The following is a 17,317-nucleotide window of genomic DNA, read 5'->3' on the forward strand; positions in this document are numbered from 1 at the left end:
TGTCATGGCGGCGCCCATGCTGGAAGACTGGAGTTGGTTCCCAGTTTTAGCATTTGGGGTTTCTATTCTAAAATGTCTGCTAATAAATACATAGTAAGTTAAATGCTTTACAGACGGACTAAGCGATCAATTAAAGCTTTAGTTAAATGGCTAGCAGCCTAATTTAAAATGACAGAGCGCCTATACCACAAGTCTTCCAAAACAAATCTTGACAGGCAGTAACCAGCCTTGGGATGAAATGTTTCGAACGGGTCTTGCTGTAAGATCTAGCACAAAAAGCTAGAACCTCTGTATTTGTAAACTATAACTAAGCATGAATCATCTGAATTTACCTTGGTGCCTGTTTGGATGTTTCTGTGGCCACACGACTACATTTTCGTCTTTACGGTTCCAGTGTTTCGCTATTTACCAACGAATCTTGCATAACAGCTCGTAGCTTTGCAACTTTGTAACAGTCAAACTGTCTACTCGTCTAGGATTGTTGCTAACGGGTTTTATCTTCCTCTTTATTTTTCAGTCACTCTACTGATTTTGAAGTTCACCGGAACTGGCTTGCTATCACGCACAGTTTGCCTGTCTCAAAGTGGTATTTTGAGGCATGTGTTCATATTTTATGTCACTACATTTACATCGAAAGCCCGCAATATCACTTACTTTTATTTAGTATAAGCTTGGAATTGTCCAGTTAAATTGTTGTAGATTAACACTCCATAGCTGTATTTTCAACATAATCCTGTAAATTGTAATAATTAATTTAAAAATAATTGAGTACACATTAAGTGTACATGCATACAATTTATTATCAAGATATGTGAGAAAAGACTGCTAATTATGTTCCCTGAAAATAACGACCTATTTCTTAACGTATGTCCTGTTATATCATGACCTTGTACGTACTCATATGCATGTTGATGACATGCTGGTGTTTGTTTCTTAAAGGACACCTCAGAATGGACCTTGGACTACCCTCCTCTGTTCGCCTGGTTTGAATACGGACTGTCCCAAATTGCAACGTATTTTGATAAAGAGATGCTGGTTTTACAACATCTAAATCACGCCAGTCCTGCTACCGTCCTCTTCCAGCGATTGTCAGTTATATTTACTGACATCGTCTTCATTTATGCAGTCAGAGAGTGAGTAGTATGTGTAATTTTTAGTATTTAGATGACTCTATCTTCTGCAGCTCTCATCTTTTTCTTATAGCATATATATAGTGGTCCCTATTGTCCCGAGTACCTCTTCTTTTTGAATTTGCACTGAATTGGCTTTATTCATTTTAGGCGTAACATCTACATCTAAAGCATAATCTTAACCATGCTTTAGATGTAGAACTTAATAAATTCTGAATGTACGTGGATAAAAATACTCACAGGAGTGCATGTCCCTGATTTAATCCCATTAAAAGCATCTAAAATACTGGAATATTGACTAGATGCTATGTAATGGGGGGTGTTTAATCAGAAGGTAAATGGTAGTATCTGTAAAATGCATTCAGGTTTGGTAGAGCCTTTATCACCTACCTGATGTTACAGGTATGTGTTATTGCTGAATTCCATTTACGTATTGCATTTCTGAATTTACTGAGCATGTGTGGAGCAGTTATCACAGCACTGTGTCAGGTGCCGATGCATGTTTGGATGTGGTCAGTTCTATATGCCCTCTTGTGCAGCCTTTTTAGATGCACTTTGCACTCTTTCTTTGTGAGTTACTCCTGATGAGAGTCATCTGCTGAAGGGCAAAATGTAATCTAAAATGTTAATGGGTTTTTCAGATGCTGCAAATGTGTGCCAAGAGACAAGGGATCTAAGGACATCTTAGGAAAGCCGTCCTTTGTGCTAGCAGTGCTGCTTCTGTGGAACTTTGGACTCCTCATCATCGACCGTATCCTATAAGCCTATACTGAGGGGCTTTGGTAGGCCATGAATTGATAACGTTCTTGCACAGAATTATGGAAAAAGTTAACGGAAGAAACAATCAGTCTCTATAACTGACAAAACTAGTTTCTGTTTCCTCTTGTGTTTTGTGTACGCAAGCTGTAGACTGAAGCTGCAAACAGTCAATTTTTCTAAGCGTAAATTAGTTCTAACACTACCCAGAACTTTCTCCACAATTGCCCCCCAGTCATGGAATGAACTTCCACACTTCATCTGTTCTGCCAAGTCCCTCACCATCTTCAAGAAACATCTGAAGACACAGCTCTTCCGCACTCACCTGATCACCTGAAACCTGCCACCTAAAGAAATTTCTGTCTTAAACTTTAGAAACAATCTAATGGTTTAATGCACTCATATCTCTGCCAGCTTGCTTGTAGCTTGTCTGGCCAACTATTGAAACTTGGTCATGCAGCACTTTTAATATTATTGACTCCTTATATGGCTTTTTGCTTGTGTTGTACTCTGCCTCACTTGTAAGTCAATTTTGATAGAAGCATCTGCCAAATGAATAAATGTTAATGTAGATCAATGTTTATAGACACAGCATTTAAGATTATCTGTTTCATGACCTTAATGTTTTGCACAGATATTCATTTCCAGTACAATGGATTCTTGTTTGGTGTTCTGCTTCTTTCCATAGCAAGACACTTTCAGGTATGAAAAGCTTTTCATCTGGAGCCATTATATTTCCTAAAATATCAGCTTAGCCTAAAGTCTTTGTCCAGGGAGCATGGTACATAAATGAGATGTGATAATATGGCATTGTTTTATCTTATATTGTTGAGATATTGTATATCTAGTTTAATGAAGGCACATTTAATATCTAACCTCTTTTTGATGTCTTGTGTCTCACAGTGCAGACACCTGGAAGGAGCGCTTCTGTTTGCCCTGCTCTTAAACCTGAAACATATTTATCTGTATATTGCACCTGCCTACGGCATCTTCTTGCTGAGATCCTACTGCTTCACCCAGGACAATGCAGGTGATCACTCATTATCTCAAGTTTAAGAAATATTCCCTTAAGGAGGTACAAAAATACAGGAACAACAGGAACCTGTTGTGTCATGTGATCTCCTCCCCCATAATGCATTTCACCTCAGTGTGAGAATGTGGCCATATTTTCTTTGTGCCATGTAATGCTTATCTTCCTTTTTTTTTTAGATGGATCTCTAAACTGGAGGAGTTTCAGTCTTTCCCGCCTAGTAGCACTGGGAATAATCGTATGCTCCGTATTTGCACTGTCATTTGGACCCTTTATTTTGTTGGTAAGTGACTGATATATAGACTGATGTTTAGTGCTTTTTTGTAGCACCCAGTACTGTGGCAATATATGTATCCTCGATCAACCGTTCAAGTATGAACCAGTTACTTTTCAGATTATGCCATTATGATATTGAGCATTGTCAGTGGTTTGAGCACAATGCCAGTACTGGAAGGTGACTATTGTTCAGCTGATAATTAAGCTCTTTATTGCATTGCTTTAATTGTTTGTCCTCAGACTTGGTAACAGGCAGCTGTTTGTGTTTTAAAGGGTCAGCTTCCTCAAGTTTTGTCCAGGCTCTTTCCCTTCAAAAGAGGATTGTGCCATGCCTACTGGGCTCCCAACTTCTGGGCACTGTATAACGTGGCAGACAAATCCCTCTCTGTCCTGGGTATGGCTCTTGTTTTGTGTCAAACCTTCGTACAGCAGGCGTTGGGCCTACGATCTATGCACTACAAATGGGAACAAATGGCAGACAATCAAATTAATCAACCAGTTACTCGATAAGACTGTATATGATATTGCACTCTTTACAGACAGTCACTTTGCACTGCAGGGTGCATTCGGTTGTTGCATTACATTACGTTATTGTCATTTAGCAGATGCTCTTACCCAGAGCCACAGAAAGATTTTTATCCATTTATATAGAGCTGGATATTTACCGAGGCAAGTGTGGGTTAAGGTACAACAGCAGTGCCCCACCCACAGCAGCCGTAACAAAGCAGTACTGACCATGTTGTGGAAGCAGAGAAGTTGTCACCTAGACTGGTGAGGGATACATGTAATAATGTGATCAGTTTTTGGTTTGTTACAGGTGTGAGACTCAATCTGCTTGATGTGAATAGACTCCCTAAGGCCTCAATGACTGGGGGCCTCGTCCAGGAGTTCCAGCATTCTGTCCTTCCCTCTGTCTCTCCGTTTGTGACGCTGGTTTGCACCCTGATGTCACTACTTGTGAGCATTTTTTGTGGTGAAATACCTAGCACTCTGCACTCCTCTGATGAATGTACCACATCGAGTTAATTAATGTGGGTATAGAGTCAGTTTTACTTATTTGCCAGTATGTTTTTTCTTTCTCTTTCCTGCTCTCCTCAAGCCCGCCCTTTTCAGTATTTGGTGTCGACCCTCTGGAGCCCGTGGTTTCCTTCGGTGCATCGTTATTTGTGCCTTGGGGTCTTTCATGTTCGGATGGCATGTTCATGAAAAGGCTATTCTTATGGCAATACTTCCATTAAGGTAAACCACTGATGTTTCTTTTTCCTTCTTTCTCTTAAGCTGAATAGTCTAATGTATCACAGCACTATGTTTAATGTGTTGTGCTGGGATCAGTTCAGAAAAATGTAATTGTTGAATGTGTTTTTGCAGTTTACTGGCAGTGGAAGACAAAGAGGATGCTAGGATATTTCTGATATTAGCCACAACGGGTCACTACTCTCTGTTTCCACTGCTCTTCACTGCAGCTGGTATGTTTCCTTCTTCCTTCTTCACATCTGTATTACTCATTACTCATATTTACATACTAATTAAATAATACTCTCTTGAGTGTCAGTTCCTCAACAGTAAATGATGGATCATGTCTGTTTAAACTAAAAAAAAACATCTTCTTTTGTAGAATTGCCCATCAAAATCCTTCTCATGCTGCTGTTTACACTGTACAGTTTTACTTCGTTAAAGATGCTGTTCAGGTCGGTGACCATGATTTTGATTTTTCCTTTCAAATGTGTTCATTTCTGGGATTGGGAATTTTGCATGTTTTTCCAATGAAAGTGTTTTTTTTTGGTCATGTAATTTCACATAATGCTCCAGATAGTCACAAGCTGGACATACTAGAAGGATCTGAATCAACATTGTGCTGTCAGCATTATTACATTACATTGAATTACATGCATTTAGCAGATGCTCCAGAGCGACACAGAATCCAAAATACATCACAATACTACACATAACATTAACATCAAATACAAGAGGTAATAGGTGTTAGGGGGCGGGGATTGAAGTGGAACCGAGATGCAGTCTGGAGATTTGGGTCTTCAGTCTGCCTCAGAAAATGGCCAGCAATTCCGCTGTCCTAACCCCCATGAGGAGTTCATTCCACCACTGAGGGACCAGTTCAGGCAGGGGTCGTGTCTGAGAATGACGACCCCATCGGGTTGGGACAGTCAGTTGCCCTGTAGATGCAGAGCACAGCAACCGTGAAGGAATATAGGGTTTGAAGAGCGGTCGTAGGTATGAGGGGGCTGTCCCATTCACTGTATGCCTGTATGCCAGCACCAAGGTTTTGAACTTGATGCGAGCGATAACAGGAAGTCAATGAAGTGAGGGCATCAGTGATATACTGTAACTGGTCTTTTTTACAGTTTCATATTGATATTATTTGCCCACAGGTTTTATCATGTTTTTTTTCCCCCCTCACAGACACGAACGCCGTTTGATCAGCATTCCTGAGGCCGCTTACCTGGCAGGCCTGGCTCCTCTTGAGGTGTTCTGTGAGCTGGTGTACCCCTGGACCAGGTGGCAGCAGGCCTTCCCCTTCATCCCCCTGCTGCTGACATCTGTGTACTGTGCTCTTGGAGTCACCTACTCCTTTATCACTCTCTATCTTTCCCTGCTCAGGACGGAGGGAACGGTCAAGGGCAAAGCCAAAGGCAAATCTCAGTGAGGGGTCAGGGATCACGTCTGCGAAAATGAGACTGAACTACACCGAAAAGGGCAGATTGTGTCAGAGGAACATTTATTTTTTCAAGACGGGTGTTAGCAGATCATGTTACTTGTCTTTAGATGTGGACCAAATGCATTCAAGAGTATGATTTAATTGTTGGGGGAAAATACTGTACCTTTTTAACCAAACAGTATGACAAATAGGATATGCTGTAGGGTTTTTATTTTTGGATTTTCATGTTTACAAATAAAGTAGTAATTTTTCTTCTGTTTTATTTATCTATTTATTTGCTTTGTTTGTTGGTATAACCTTTTTTGTATGGCTTGTTCAGGTCCAGAGCATAGTTAAGTTGGAAAATATGATAGAAGCAATAAATGTTACCTAAATGCAGTTCATTAAACCTGACTGCGAAAATTGGAAAAATGTGGGCTTTCCCAAAACTCAAAAGAATTTTGAGTGACCATGATGTGTTGGGTCCTCAGGTCACCTGCAGCAGTTTCCCACCTCTAGGTCAGGGTTCAAGCTGCAGATGCTAGTTTTCATTCCATACAAAGCACTTAAGCAGCCAGGGCTGATTGACATATTAATGCTGATTTCAGCGTGACATCACTTAGGTATCTGTTACTAATCATTTGAAAAAATACATATTGGGGTATTTCTTCAATTTTACGTTACATTTTCATTTATTCATTTGGCAGACGCTTTTATCCAAAGCGACTTACATAGGTTACAGTTCTTTACAATGTTATCAATTTATTTCTGTTCATGTGTGCTGCTCCACGAAGTTAGGAATACAAAATAGTATTCAGCTTATGGGTGCTGAATTGCTCTGTTGTTTTAGGGTTTCAGAGTCATTTTAAAGGGCACATATTGACAAAATTTGTAGAATAAACCCCTTTATGTGTGTTTTTATTGCACCAAATCATCTCCCAGGCATTTCTTTTTTGTGGGATTTCAAACATATTAGTCATCAAGAAATGTTAAATGCACACCAGGATTCAATTAGATGTTTAATCAGAACTAAGAAAATATAAGTAGCTGGAACAAAAAAACAGCAGACACAGTAATTCCACGGTTTGGAAACCATTGTATCAGCACAGTGGTCGATTAGATTTCAGCAAGGTGACGAGGGAAGCCTGCCCTCTAGTGGAGCACCAACGCTCTGCAAGCAAACGGCTTAAGTTTATTATGACACTGGAGGAGCTAAATTCCATTGTTCTGTAAATATACCTGTTTTAAAACATAGTCTAAATAATGATCATGAGTTAGAATATATGCAGATGTGTTAATGGCTGTTAAAAAGATGAAAGTCTAAAGACATCCGCCCAAAAAATTACAGGAGACTGAAGAGATTTTTCCTTTTATTTAAAAGCTTTATTAATAAGGCAACACTTATACATCCTTTTATAAAATGCATATTGATCATAAGCTTTTTCCAGAGACATCCAGATGCATGTTACTGCAGGAGTTACTGTAGATTTGTTCTTTTTGGGTTTCAATCTCTTGTGACTGTCTACCACAAAAAATGACTGAAATATAGACTGAATGATATGCTCTTTAGCACTTCAGCTGTCACCCAACAAATCTGTGCAATGTGAGGGAAAGTAATGGAGCTCTCAAGACCGGCTCTTATCCCTACATCGCTGTCAACCCCAATCTAAAAATAGCATATATGGATTTTATTAAAAAATCAACAAGTATACCCACATAAAAGTATTTCGTTCTTGCCTCTTACAGAGAGACACAGTCATCCATTTCCAGAATATAAAAAAATAAATATATGTACAAATTACACAATGATTTACAGTGTACAGCAATTGAAGGAATTCAATTGTCTTCTCCCATTTGATCACAGATCAATGTTAGAGGTGACTGGAGAAATCTCATTAACTAACTGCAAATGTGACCACAGGAATACACCTGAAGAAGTGAGAGTCTAATGTGCATTATGAACACTGCTCTCAGAAACAGTATGGGTTCTGTCTGGTCTTACTTTAACTTCAGGTCACCCTAGTCCATTACCTTTTGACTGCTTTATGGACTGAAAGAATCTTACACACTGGGAACACAACACAAGGATATTTGGAGAAAGTATGTGTGGTATGCAGAGAGAAACTATTACACTGAAAGAGACTGAGATTGATAAAGGAGAGGGGACTTGTGCTTCAACAATGTTTTGTGTCACACAATGCCACCCATTCCAATGAGAGAGAATATTACAGAAGAGGTAGGAAAGGAGTTTACAAGCAAAGTTATTTTGATCCATTAGTGCAATTCGAATAAAATAACCTGAATCAGTTCTGCCACACAATTTTAAGCCTTTATGTCTGGAAGAAATGGAGAGTGTTGAATAAAATGCTTGTATTTCCCAGTTTTTTACATTTTCTTTGTGATCAATTGAAGAGATGTTGTGATGTCACAGCAGAAATAGCAGGTTGTCAGTGTCCCGTGGAGATCAAGGGCAAAGGGCAAATTAGCACCTTCAATAGGATAGACCTGCTTCACAAGTGCAAAGAAACATGCAAGATGACTGCTGACTTTGAGACTCTTTCTCCCTCTCTTTCACACACACACACACACACACATAAATGAAATGTGGTAGAATCAATTTACACAGGTCACACTGCAATGGCTCACTCATCAAAATGGATTTCTGAGGGAAAATGCCTACCTTATAAACCATTACGTTCCCTTTAAAAATAAAGAAAATAATAATCATCTCCATGGATCAAAATGCTATCAGAAGGAGAAGACAGTATGCCAAATGTTTTTACTTTCATTCACTCAGAATGTGATTTCAGAAAGCTACAGCTATATAGCTAAATCACCTTGACCGTCTCGAGCAGTCCTTAGTGAGCCAAGAAAGCTACACTTAATATACAGGGTTGATCCCTTCTTTAAAAAGCATCCCTGTTGCGCTCCCTCTCCGGTAAGCCCCAGCAGTACACTCCCGGCACTTTCAACCCCTTATAGCATTAAAGGATCAGCAGTCAGCTGAGATGGGCTCCAGCTAAGCAGCGACTGGATGCATCTCCCTCTGCATAGGTGTGCGTGTATGTGCAAGGGTGTGAGTGGTTTGTCAGAATTAGCAGAGCATCTTTTCTTGGATAATCTTGCTGAAGTTGACCGGTTTGGAAGCCCCTTTTTCAGAGGAGAGAGAAGTGGTCAAGTCCATCTGGCCATCGATCCAGGCCTCCTTTAAATGCCACCCTGTAGGGGTGGGGTGAGCAAGCAGGTGCCTCTGGCACCACCATGTTGGCAGAAAGCTCTCCTAATTCCCCACAGTCTTTTTCCCCAACACAATTTCGTTTTCTTGCAGTTGTCGACCGGCCTGGAACTCTGGTTCAGTCATGTTACAACGCAGGTCGGTCCCTCAGGTGGTGGCAGTTGCTTGTGTCAGCAGTCTCAGCGCAGGGCTGGTGGTTTTTGTCATCAACTCTTATTTCACGAGGGATTTTTGCTCATGTATGTATTTTTTTCCACCTTCCAGCTCTTCAGTAATGTTCCTCTGAGCTCTCTGCATCGCCCCTCCACCCCTCAGATGCTGTTCCGCCGCCCATTCACAATGATCACCAGGACTGGGGTCAGATCCATCATTTTCTTCAGCATCTCCATAATGTCCGGGTGCTCCTTGGCTCCACTTATGAACTCCTCCAGGGTTAACTCACCTGGTTATTTGGGAAGGGGAGGGGGAGAATGTGTTGGGGAAAAGTCAAATGATTGCTTCTTACAAGAATCTGATGAATTTATAATTATAAACAGTAATTCAGTGTTTTTCTTAAAGCTAAACATCTAGGACCAAAACCATAGTGATAACAACATTAAATTACTACAGATAGCAGAAGCAGTATTAATGATCACTTATCATATATAATATCAGTATTGGATATTTATACTGAAATACCTTCAGATATTTCTGTTAATGCATTTATCATATTTGCTGGTGGAAGTAAGATTCAGCGGCACTCAAAGTCTATTTAGGGAAATATTTGAGAGTGTGAAGAAAGATGTCACACAAGACCAAGCATTAGCTGACAACTTCTCCCTGAGCTGGGGGTCCTCACCTTCTCCATTGACATCTATCTTTTGGAAAATGAGGGACACAATCTCTTCAGGGGGAACATCGTGGACTCGGGTTATGTCCTGTATGGCCTGCAAGGAGAATGAATATTTATTGAATTTGTAATTATATTATATTTAAGTTATACAACTGGCTAACCACATGAGTTAAAAATAAAAGGACATCAGTGCTAATAAAGAAGACAAATACCCAACAGATCATGTTGACACCATGTCATACCTTCGGGCCTCACGTCCCAATAAACATCAGATTCATATAAGTAAACATTAAATGTTTGCCCTCAACCTGAAATCACACAGCGAAATAATTTCACAAGGATAATGTAAATGCAACCATTTACTTGTCAAGCATATTTAGTGAATATCTTGCATTAAAATTCTTCTAACCGGTCCTGGGATAAATGTGTTAAAATATCAGAAATCAGGAGAATATCTAGTGCACAACCTAATTCTCGTTTGTTGGCTAGTTTCTGGTGAGAAAGCTCTGGAAATGTTTTGGGCAACTAGGACAAAGTCTTAGGTGTGCCTGAAGGATTACACTGTACAGACAGTCCTTTAAGCCCTCTATATATCTACCCCAAAGTCCTTGACTAGCCAGGACTTGCGATTCTTCAGAATTAATTACCACCCCTTACAGTACAAGATGTGCCTGGGCAAACAAGACTAACCCTTTATTCTAGAATCTGCTGAGTTGGTATTGGGAGAGTAGGACAGCCACTTTTCCCTCTTATTTCATAAAACAGGCTAAGTACAGAAGTTTAGGTCAAACTTCACACTGTGCAAACAATGTATGTAATGGCAATGTACAAAATGGCAAAGTGATGCTAGACGTATTTTAAAATTTAGCTGGAACAGAGGTCCAAGGTGGATTTTAAAATTAATTAAAAACAAAGTGAAGTTTAACCATGTGCTAACCATGTGTATTTGCAACTTGGCTTTGACTGATTTTTAGAAAAGTTCAAGTTTGGGTCCTTTCATTTTTGAACAGTGAACGCTCAAAACTGCCTGTACCTTCTCTCCAATCAATACTTCGCAGGGAAGCATAAATGGTTGTCATGACACAATCACCACTCTCTGACTGGCTAAACGACAGCTAAAGTTGTTGTTTTTTTTTGTGCTGATAGCCAATCACAATCCTACATGTTGAATCAGGGAAGGTAGTTCTAGTTGTCTAGTTGCCCATTCAGGACCATTTTCTGTTCTGGCCTAGTAGTTTCCTACAGTCATTCTGGTGGGTAGTGCTGGCTGCCTCATGTTGTCATGGAGATGGTGGGAGAGGGAGGGCTTACGCACCATACCCTTTTAGATGTCTGACAACATGTTGCCATAAGAACCATCTACTAATGGCAATTTCATTCTCCCATTTTCATTATTTAAATGTGTCTTTTATATGTCCTCTGTCTGTAGCACTACACTGCAGCAAATCAGCATAGAAATTAAGCTTTGTTATTTTTTACTGACTGTTAAGTCAAACACATGCACATAAACATTTACATTTTCTATACGTTGGTCTTCTTTTTCTTATATTTCGGAAAGGTTTTAATTGAATTGTATATTTGTTACTGATATGCCTTAACAATGGATTTTATGGTTCTTATATTTAAGGAGAATCATATAATTAATACTTTCTTGGATATAACATATTTGGTAATTAAATTCAATTGGTAATTATTTAATTAAATTGATAATTAATCCTTGGTTTAATTATGAACACATAATTAAAACACAATATGTTTTGCAGAGTTGTAGGGGGGACCACAAAAAAGCTTTCAGGACATTGTCCTTTACCTTTAGAACAGTGGTTATAGGTGATTATAAGACTCCCAAGCATCAGCTCTGATAATTCTGAATCAGCATACTTTCAAGTGTCAATGTCACACTAAGCCTACAAGTCTACAATGCTCTGTGTTTGGAGAATTGGAGAATTTGACTTTTTATGACTTTGTGGGTTGCTTGAATGAGAGCACTTTGTGGGTTGCTTGATTGTCGAAATGGTGTGCCTGTCTTACCAGAAGAGTTAAAATTGAATTGTGTAAAGTCATGGGAAAAGACCCACAGAGACCCTGCACAATGCTTAATAAAGATATAAAATTTCTCCACAAACTGTTGACTGCTAATTTAGGACCGACTTTTCAGCAAAGGTCATTTAAGTCTTAAAATTATTAAAATGGAGTTTCTCACAATTTGGTGCCTTCCAGTTGACTCAAATTAGAAATAACTTGGATCTCCATGACTTACACAAACAATTACTGCCAACAATTACAAGCAATAAATAAGACCAGGCTAACAGCCATGTCACCATTAGCATATAGGCTAGCTTCTTGAATGCTGAATAAATTGCCAAGGTTTTCTGTGGGCACAAAGTAATGGTGGACCCAGGCATAGCTTTGTATCAAATACCTGCATATACTAGTACCTAAATACCTCCCCCAGGCAAGATGGATTCTAATAGAGGTCATGCATTATGTGATTTCACATATCACATTGTATGCTCTGGTTTTCTTACTACTGTGTTTTGTTTGCAAAGAGCAACATTGGGAACAGGTAAACTGCTAGACTATATCCTTATTAGACTGCAAACATCCCTGTGCATTACTATTGGCGGCCAGCCTTTCTTGTAGAATGCGACTGACACATTTTACACATATTTCATTATTGATATATCACCCTGTCAAAGACTTAAGATGTAAGACATTGGTGTTGTTTGATCAATAAAAACCTATTTAATCCAACATAAATCCTGTTGAGTGTTGCTGAACTTTATGGCAAGCTCATTTAGCTCATCCACCTCAGTGAGCTGGCTAGTTAGTGCCAGACTTGTTCCAATCTCATTATTAGCTGTCAGCCGACATGATAGATGAGCTGGATATTTGTTGACTCAACTGATGTATGGTAGCTTTCTAAAGCAAATAGCAGAGTCCCAAGCTGCAGAGCAATTACAGTAAAGCTCCATAACCGTGATGCCACAACATCACCTGTGCCACATTGAGGCTCCTTTTCAACAAACATCCTTCTAAACTTGTTTCCCATTGCCACTGAACTGTTAACATTCTGTTGAAACCATGCATTAAATAAATCCCGAACCCCACACAGGTGAATGGTGCTCTGATTCCCCCAGCAGGAAACGGTACTCTAGGACAGATGAATGAGGTCATGCACTAAGGATCATAGCACCTGGGGATCGTGCTGGAGCGGGATTATATCAGATCACCCACAGATTAACTGGCCACTCTAATTTGGGTGTTAATCCAGCCTTCTTTTTTTCTGATTAATCTCGGTTGATACGGGCTATTTTGGACACACCCTGGGTTTTTTGGCACTTTGGTTTGGCTCCAAAAGCAGGTGGGACAGCCAAATTCAGTCCTATTGTACTTAATGTACGTCCAGATGACACAGAGAATAGCTGTGATTACATCTTGTATAACTGAACAGACACTGAGGTTTAGTTCACAGTATTCACACAATTCACAGGGCAATGCTAAACTCTTAAATATCAAGATATCTCATTTTTGTTGTTATCGATGTGTTGTTAAAGTGAAATATTGTCCTTTTGAATGTCTGATGAGTGACATGGTCCAATATTAATAATATCTGTTGGAGAATGGAGGTCAGTGTCAAATCCCAGTCAGATATGTTGCCAGACCACAGTCTCAAAACCTCACGTGTTCAGAGCACTTACCGTGAATATTGTCTCTAATTCATCTTTGTCTATTTTTCCATTTCCATCTTGATCAAAGAGCTTGAAATACCACTTTAGCTTCTGGTTTATCTCTCCTTTTAATAGTAAACTGATGGCTGCAATATACTCCACAAAGTCAATATAACCATCCTGAAAAAGAGAGATACAATAGAGAAAGCATGTATCAGTGACCTGGCTACCATTAACACGAAACTCAATGAAATTATAAAATATCTATCTACAACTATGACCGCCACTGCAAGCGAATTCCTACACGACAACAGCAACATATTCAGGAACGCACACCGTAGTATAACTTGCATGTCTCTCCATATACATCTCTAGAAACTAACACATTGTAGTGTGTCTCAGTGCCTAATGAGAATGAATGCATGTATTTGGACTTGTTCCCCTGCATATTTCAACAGGATGGTGAGATAGGAGCTGATCCAAGTTCTGCTGGAATACATTTCATTACCTGTATTCCTGCTGAGCATGGAAACTGTAATCATTGAGCTGAAGCATTATTCCAGGCCATGTGCACAGCTTGGTTTGAGGGCTTGGTCTGCTGTTCCATACCCATTGTCATGGCATTTTCTGTCCACAAGGGGAGCTCTGTTCTAGATCAGCACTATCGAGGGCAATTGGTCTAGCTCAGTGTTTCTCAATCCTACTCCTGGAGCCCCCCTGTCCTGCATGTCTTCTATCTATCCTTGCTCCAAACATACCTGATTGAAATTAGTTAACATGCTCTTGATTAAATCAGGTGTGCCTAACTAATCAAAAGTGCCACTGATGAGTTCAGTCAGGTAGGTAGAGCAGGGAAAATGTGCGGAGCAGGGGGGCCCCAGGAGCAGGATTGAGAATCAGTCTAGCTTAATAAATGCCCTGTTTATCATGCATTGGAAAAATCTACTTCTCTATTTTTAGTGCCAATGGATCAATTGTATTGATAACATGGATCTAAGGCAATCCACAGCTGAATTCTCTGCACAAGGGATACAACACTTTAACAAGAGAATGAATGCTTCTTAATAGGTGTTTCAATCCTTAAGGGTGAGGGGGAGTCCTGAATCGTTTCAGGTTAAATGAGTGTGTTTTGGAGCATATACGGAGAAGGAGAAGCATATAAGGAGTTTTTTGTGTGCACTCCTAAACTAGTACATCCTGTACCTATGGTATGTGTATTTCCCTGAGCTTACAGTTTCCTGAGCGTCACTGGTATTCTTTTGCAGTCTTATTGAAGTGATCGGCCCATCGGTCAGTCTGGCAGTGGTTTTAACATTTCAGTGATCAGTTTTAACATTTCAGTAGTAAAAAATAAAACAAAGTCTCATCTGGACTTACAGAGTCAATGCTCCTGCCAGCTCTCATAAGAATGACAGGTCACATGTTAAATTAACTGACACATGGCCCACTAATGGGCAAAGAGTCACAGTCCAGACCTTGCAAATCCATTTCTGTAGAGCCAGGGGTTGCTGTAGAAGTGATCATGAAAATAAGCACATAAAACTGCACACCTCTGACTGAAGACTTGCCTGTGTGCCTGCGCTGATATGGCCTGCAGAGCTTCCATCTATCAAAGCCAGATCACATGACTTATGACTAATTAGATGCAGGCTGCAGAACTGTGAATGGTGTTAACCTTCCCATGACGCTCAGGGTCTGTTCGTTTAGGACAGCATATCCTCTTTTCTGTGCCCTCTTTGTGCCCTCTTCATGAATTAATCCATCTTCACACCACAGCCGTGAACCCTCTGCTCATCACCCCTGAAGTGTCATTGTCTCTATTAATGTAATAATAATGTCTCACACCCTGACAGTGACCTCTTAAACATGCACCTGGTTTTTGTTTTTTGTATACTACCCCTGATATAATGCACTGCTGTGTTTGCTGATGAGTCAGGAACAAATTGTAACTGTACTCAAATACAAGAATCATGTTATTGTTCTTCTGTATCTAATGGCTTCCATTTTTGGAGACTGAATTTAGATTTCTAACTAATACAACTATAAATTCCTAAATTAGGCTCTCAAGTAGACATATAAACAGTGAAGGAACTTATGTTAGCCAGGAATTATAATTGGCACAAAGAACATCCAAACCCTTCGAACATCTACAGATACAGAGGAGTGAGAATTCATAAGGCAGCGTTTCGCCTAACCATGTGAGCCATGCTACTGCACTTTTGGGTTTCTGCCAGAAATGTTGCAAAACGAGCCCCAGGGGAAGTGTTCAAGAATTCACTGTATGATGCTCACACTCAGCCAAAAGCCCTACTAAATAAATAATTAAGTTTTAATGGCCTTGGATATTAATTTCTCATTGAACAATCTGGGGTGATTTTTAAAAATGTTTTGGCTATAAAAGCATTAGTAAAATGATCTAACAGAACAAACAAAATAGGTAGGAAAAAATATATAACTTAGAGGCTAAGCATGACAGTGGCTGCAAGAGGACAAGGAATTAAGTTCAATTAAGGCAAGTTCAGTCAGGGCTAAAAGTAAAGGATTTAGTGTTCGGTATGACCTGATTTAGCACAGAACACACTCAATCCCCAATCCAATTGCTGCAGGCCCTTGGAAATCTCCATTGACATATATGCTGAGAAATGAGAAGTACAGTTCCAGGGCACGGGAAGGATGTTCCAATAACAGGTTCTGTCTGGCAGGCCCTTGCAGACTTGCAGAGGAACTGCGGTGTGCTTTAAACCCACCCCGTTCAGATCCAGATTAATCACACTGCCCCTAAAGAGGAGTGCATCCATTCCTTAATGCTGAGCAGCAAAATAGTGCAAGAGATATTGCAAATTAGTGTGCTATGTGACGCCAAGGGGCCCTCACTCCAGAGAGCTGGGAAAGAGTGGGGGGAAAAAACAGGGCAGCCTTACCCCGTCCATGTCGAAGGTGAAGAAGACCTGGTCCACGTAGCTGTTGGCATCCTCGCTCATTCCCTGCAGTCCCAGGATGGCCTTGAGCTCGAAGAGCGTGATGAGTCCAGAGGGCGACTCCTTCATGAACTTGTTGTACCAGTGGTGCATGTCCTCGGCCAGGATATCATCCAGGTTGGAGCCGTGGTTGCCCATCGTGTTTGCCTGGGCCTGCTGCTGGTTTCGGCGCTGATTCCTTTGGAGCCGAGTGGCTGTAGCCCTCTCTGTCTCTGGTGCGCGGGGACTTTGCGGTGACAGAGCCGGTGGCAGCCGTGACTCTCGACTGGAGGGGACAGAGGGACTGAGCAGGGGTAGCTAGCTGCTCTAAACCTCTTATGCCTTCGTCTAATAAAAAGAGACGGTCACTCAAAATAACCCCTTAATGGGATAACCAGTGCCTTCTCCCACCAAAAGGGGAAGGTCTTAGCAGGTATGGGGATGGTGTAGTGGGGACATTTATGTAACACCCCACCTGGCCCCAGAGCCCACCAGAGCTTGGCTGAAGTCCATGGCACACCACACCTTGCTCACCTTCTTGTTGGAATTGAGAACACAGCCGCAGTATCGTGCAAACAGAGGAAACTTATAATGTATAGCAGCAGCCATGCATCACTTTCCATTCCTTAAAAAGATATGATATAATATGAATGTTATAATAAATACTCTACTTATTCCCTGTTTTGAATCTACTGAGTTGTATATACAGTCCCAGTAAAAAGTTTGGACACACCTACTCATAGAAGGGCTTTTCTTTTTTTTTTAACAATTTTCTAC

At 40.4% G+C, this 17,317-nt stretch overlaps 2 protein-coding genes across 2 annotated transcripts; one reads left to right on the forward strand and one right to left on the reverse strand.

Annotated features, from left to right (window-relative positions):
• The first annotated feature begins 4 nt into the window (after nt 1–4).
• On the forward strand, nt 5–6,011 carry alg8 (ALG8 alpha-1,3-glucosyltransferase). Its single transcript, XM_036524612.1, has 13 exons — nt 5–93; nt 518–596; nt 940–1,133; nt 1,772–1,881; nt 2,521–2,588; nt 2,790–2,916; nt 3,096–3,199; nt 3,466–3,586; nt 4,010–4,149; nt 4,292–4,431; nt 4,561–4,658; nt 4,808–4,880; nt 5,611–6,011. The coding sequence occupies exons 1-13, from the start codon at nt 5–7 to the stop codon at nt 5,852–5,854; spliced, it is 1,587 nt and encodes a 528-aa protein (XP_036380505.1). The 3' UTR covers nt 5,855–6,011.
• A 3,380-nt stretch (nt 6,012–9,391) lies between these two features.
• Nucleotides 9,392–16,699, reverse strand: guca1d (guanylate cyclase activator 1d). Its single transcript, XM_036524613.1, has 4 exons — nt 16,505–16,699; nt 13,614–13,763; nt 9,919–10,006; nt 9,392–9,522 (listed from the first exon to the last, which is right to left on the reverse strand). Exons 1-4 carry the CDS (start codon nt 16,697–16,699, stop codon nt 9,392–9,394), a joined length of 564 nt encoding a protein of 187 aa, XP_036380506.1.
• Between the last annotated feature and the right edge of the window lie 618 nt (nt 16,700–17,317).

The sequence above is a fragment of the Megalops cyprinoides genome, chromosome 3 (assembly GCF_013368585.1).
Source record: "Megalops cyprinoides isolate fMegCyp1 chromosome 3, fMegCyp1.pri, whole genome shotgun sequence".
Lineage (NCBI taxonomy): Eukaryota > Metazoa > Chordata > Actinopteri > Elopiformes > Megalopidae > Megalops > Megalops cyprinoides.

Coding starts and splice junctions, on each gene's coding strand:
- alg8 (XM_036524612.1), top strand. CDS start 5: ATGGCGGCGCCCATGCTGGAAGACTGGAGTTGGTTCCCAGTTTTAGCA. Junction 597..939: donor TCTCAAAGTGGTATTTTGAG/GCATGTGTTCAT, acceptor TGTTTCTTAAAG/GACACCTCAGAATGGACCTT. Junction 2,917..3,095: donor CTTCACCCAGGACAATGCAG/GTGATCACTCAT, acceptor TTTTTTTTTTAG/ATGGATCTCTAAACTGGAGG.
- guca1d (XM_036524613.1), bottom strand. CDS start 16,699: ATGGGCAACCACGGCTCCAACCTGGATGATATCCTGGCCGAGGACATG. Junction 13,764..16,504: donor TCACCTTCGACATGGACGGG/GTAAGGCTGCCC, acceptor TCTCTTTTTCAG/GATGGTTATATTGACTTTGT. Junction 9,523..9,918: donor GATAGATGTCAATGGAGAAG/GTGAGGACCCCC, acceptor CCAAATAACCAG/GTGAGTTAACCCTGGAGGAG.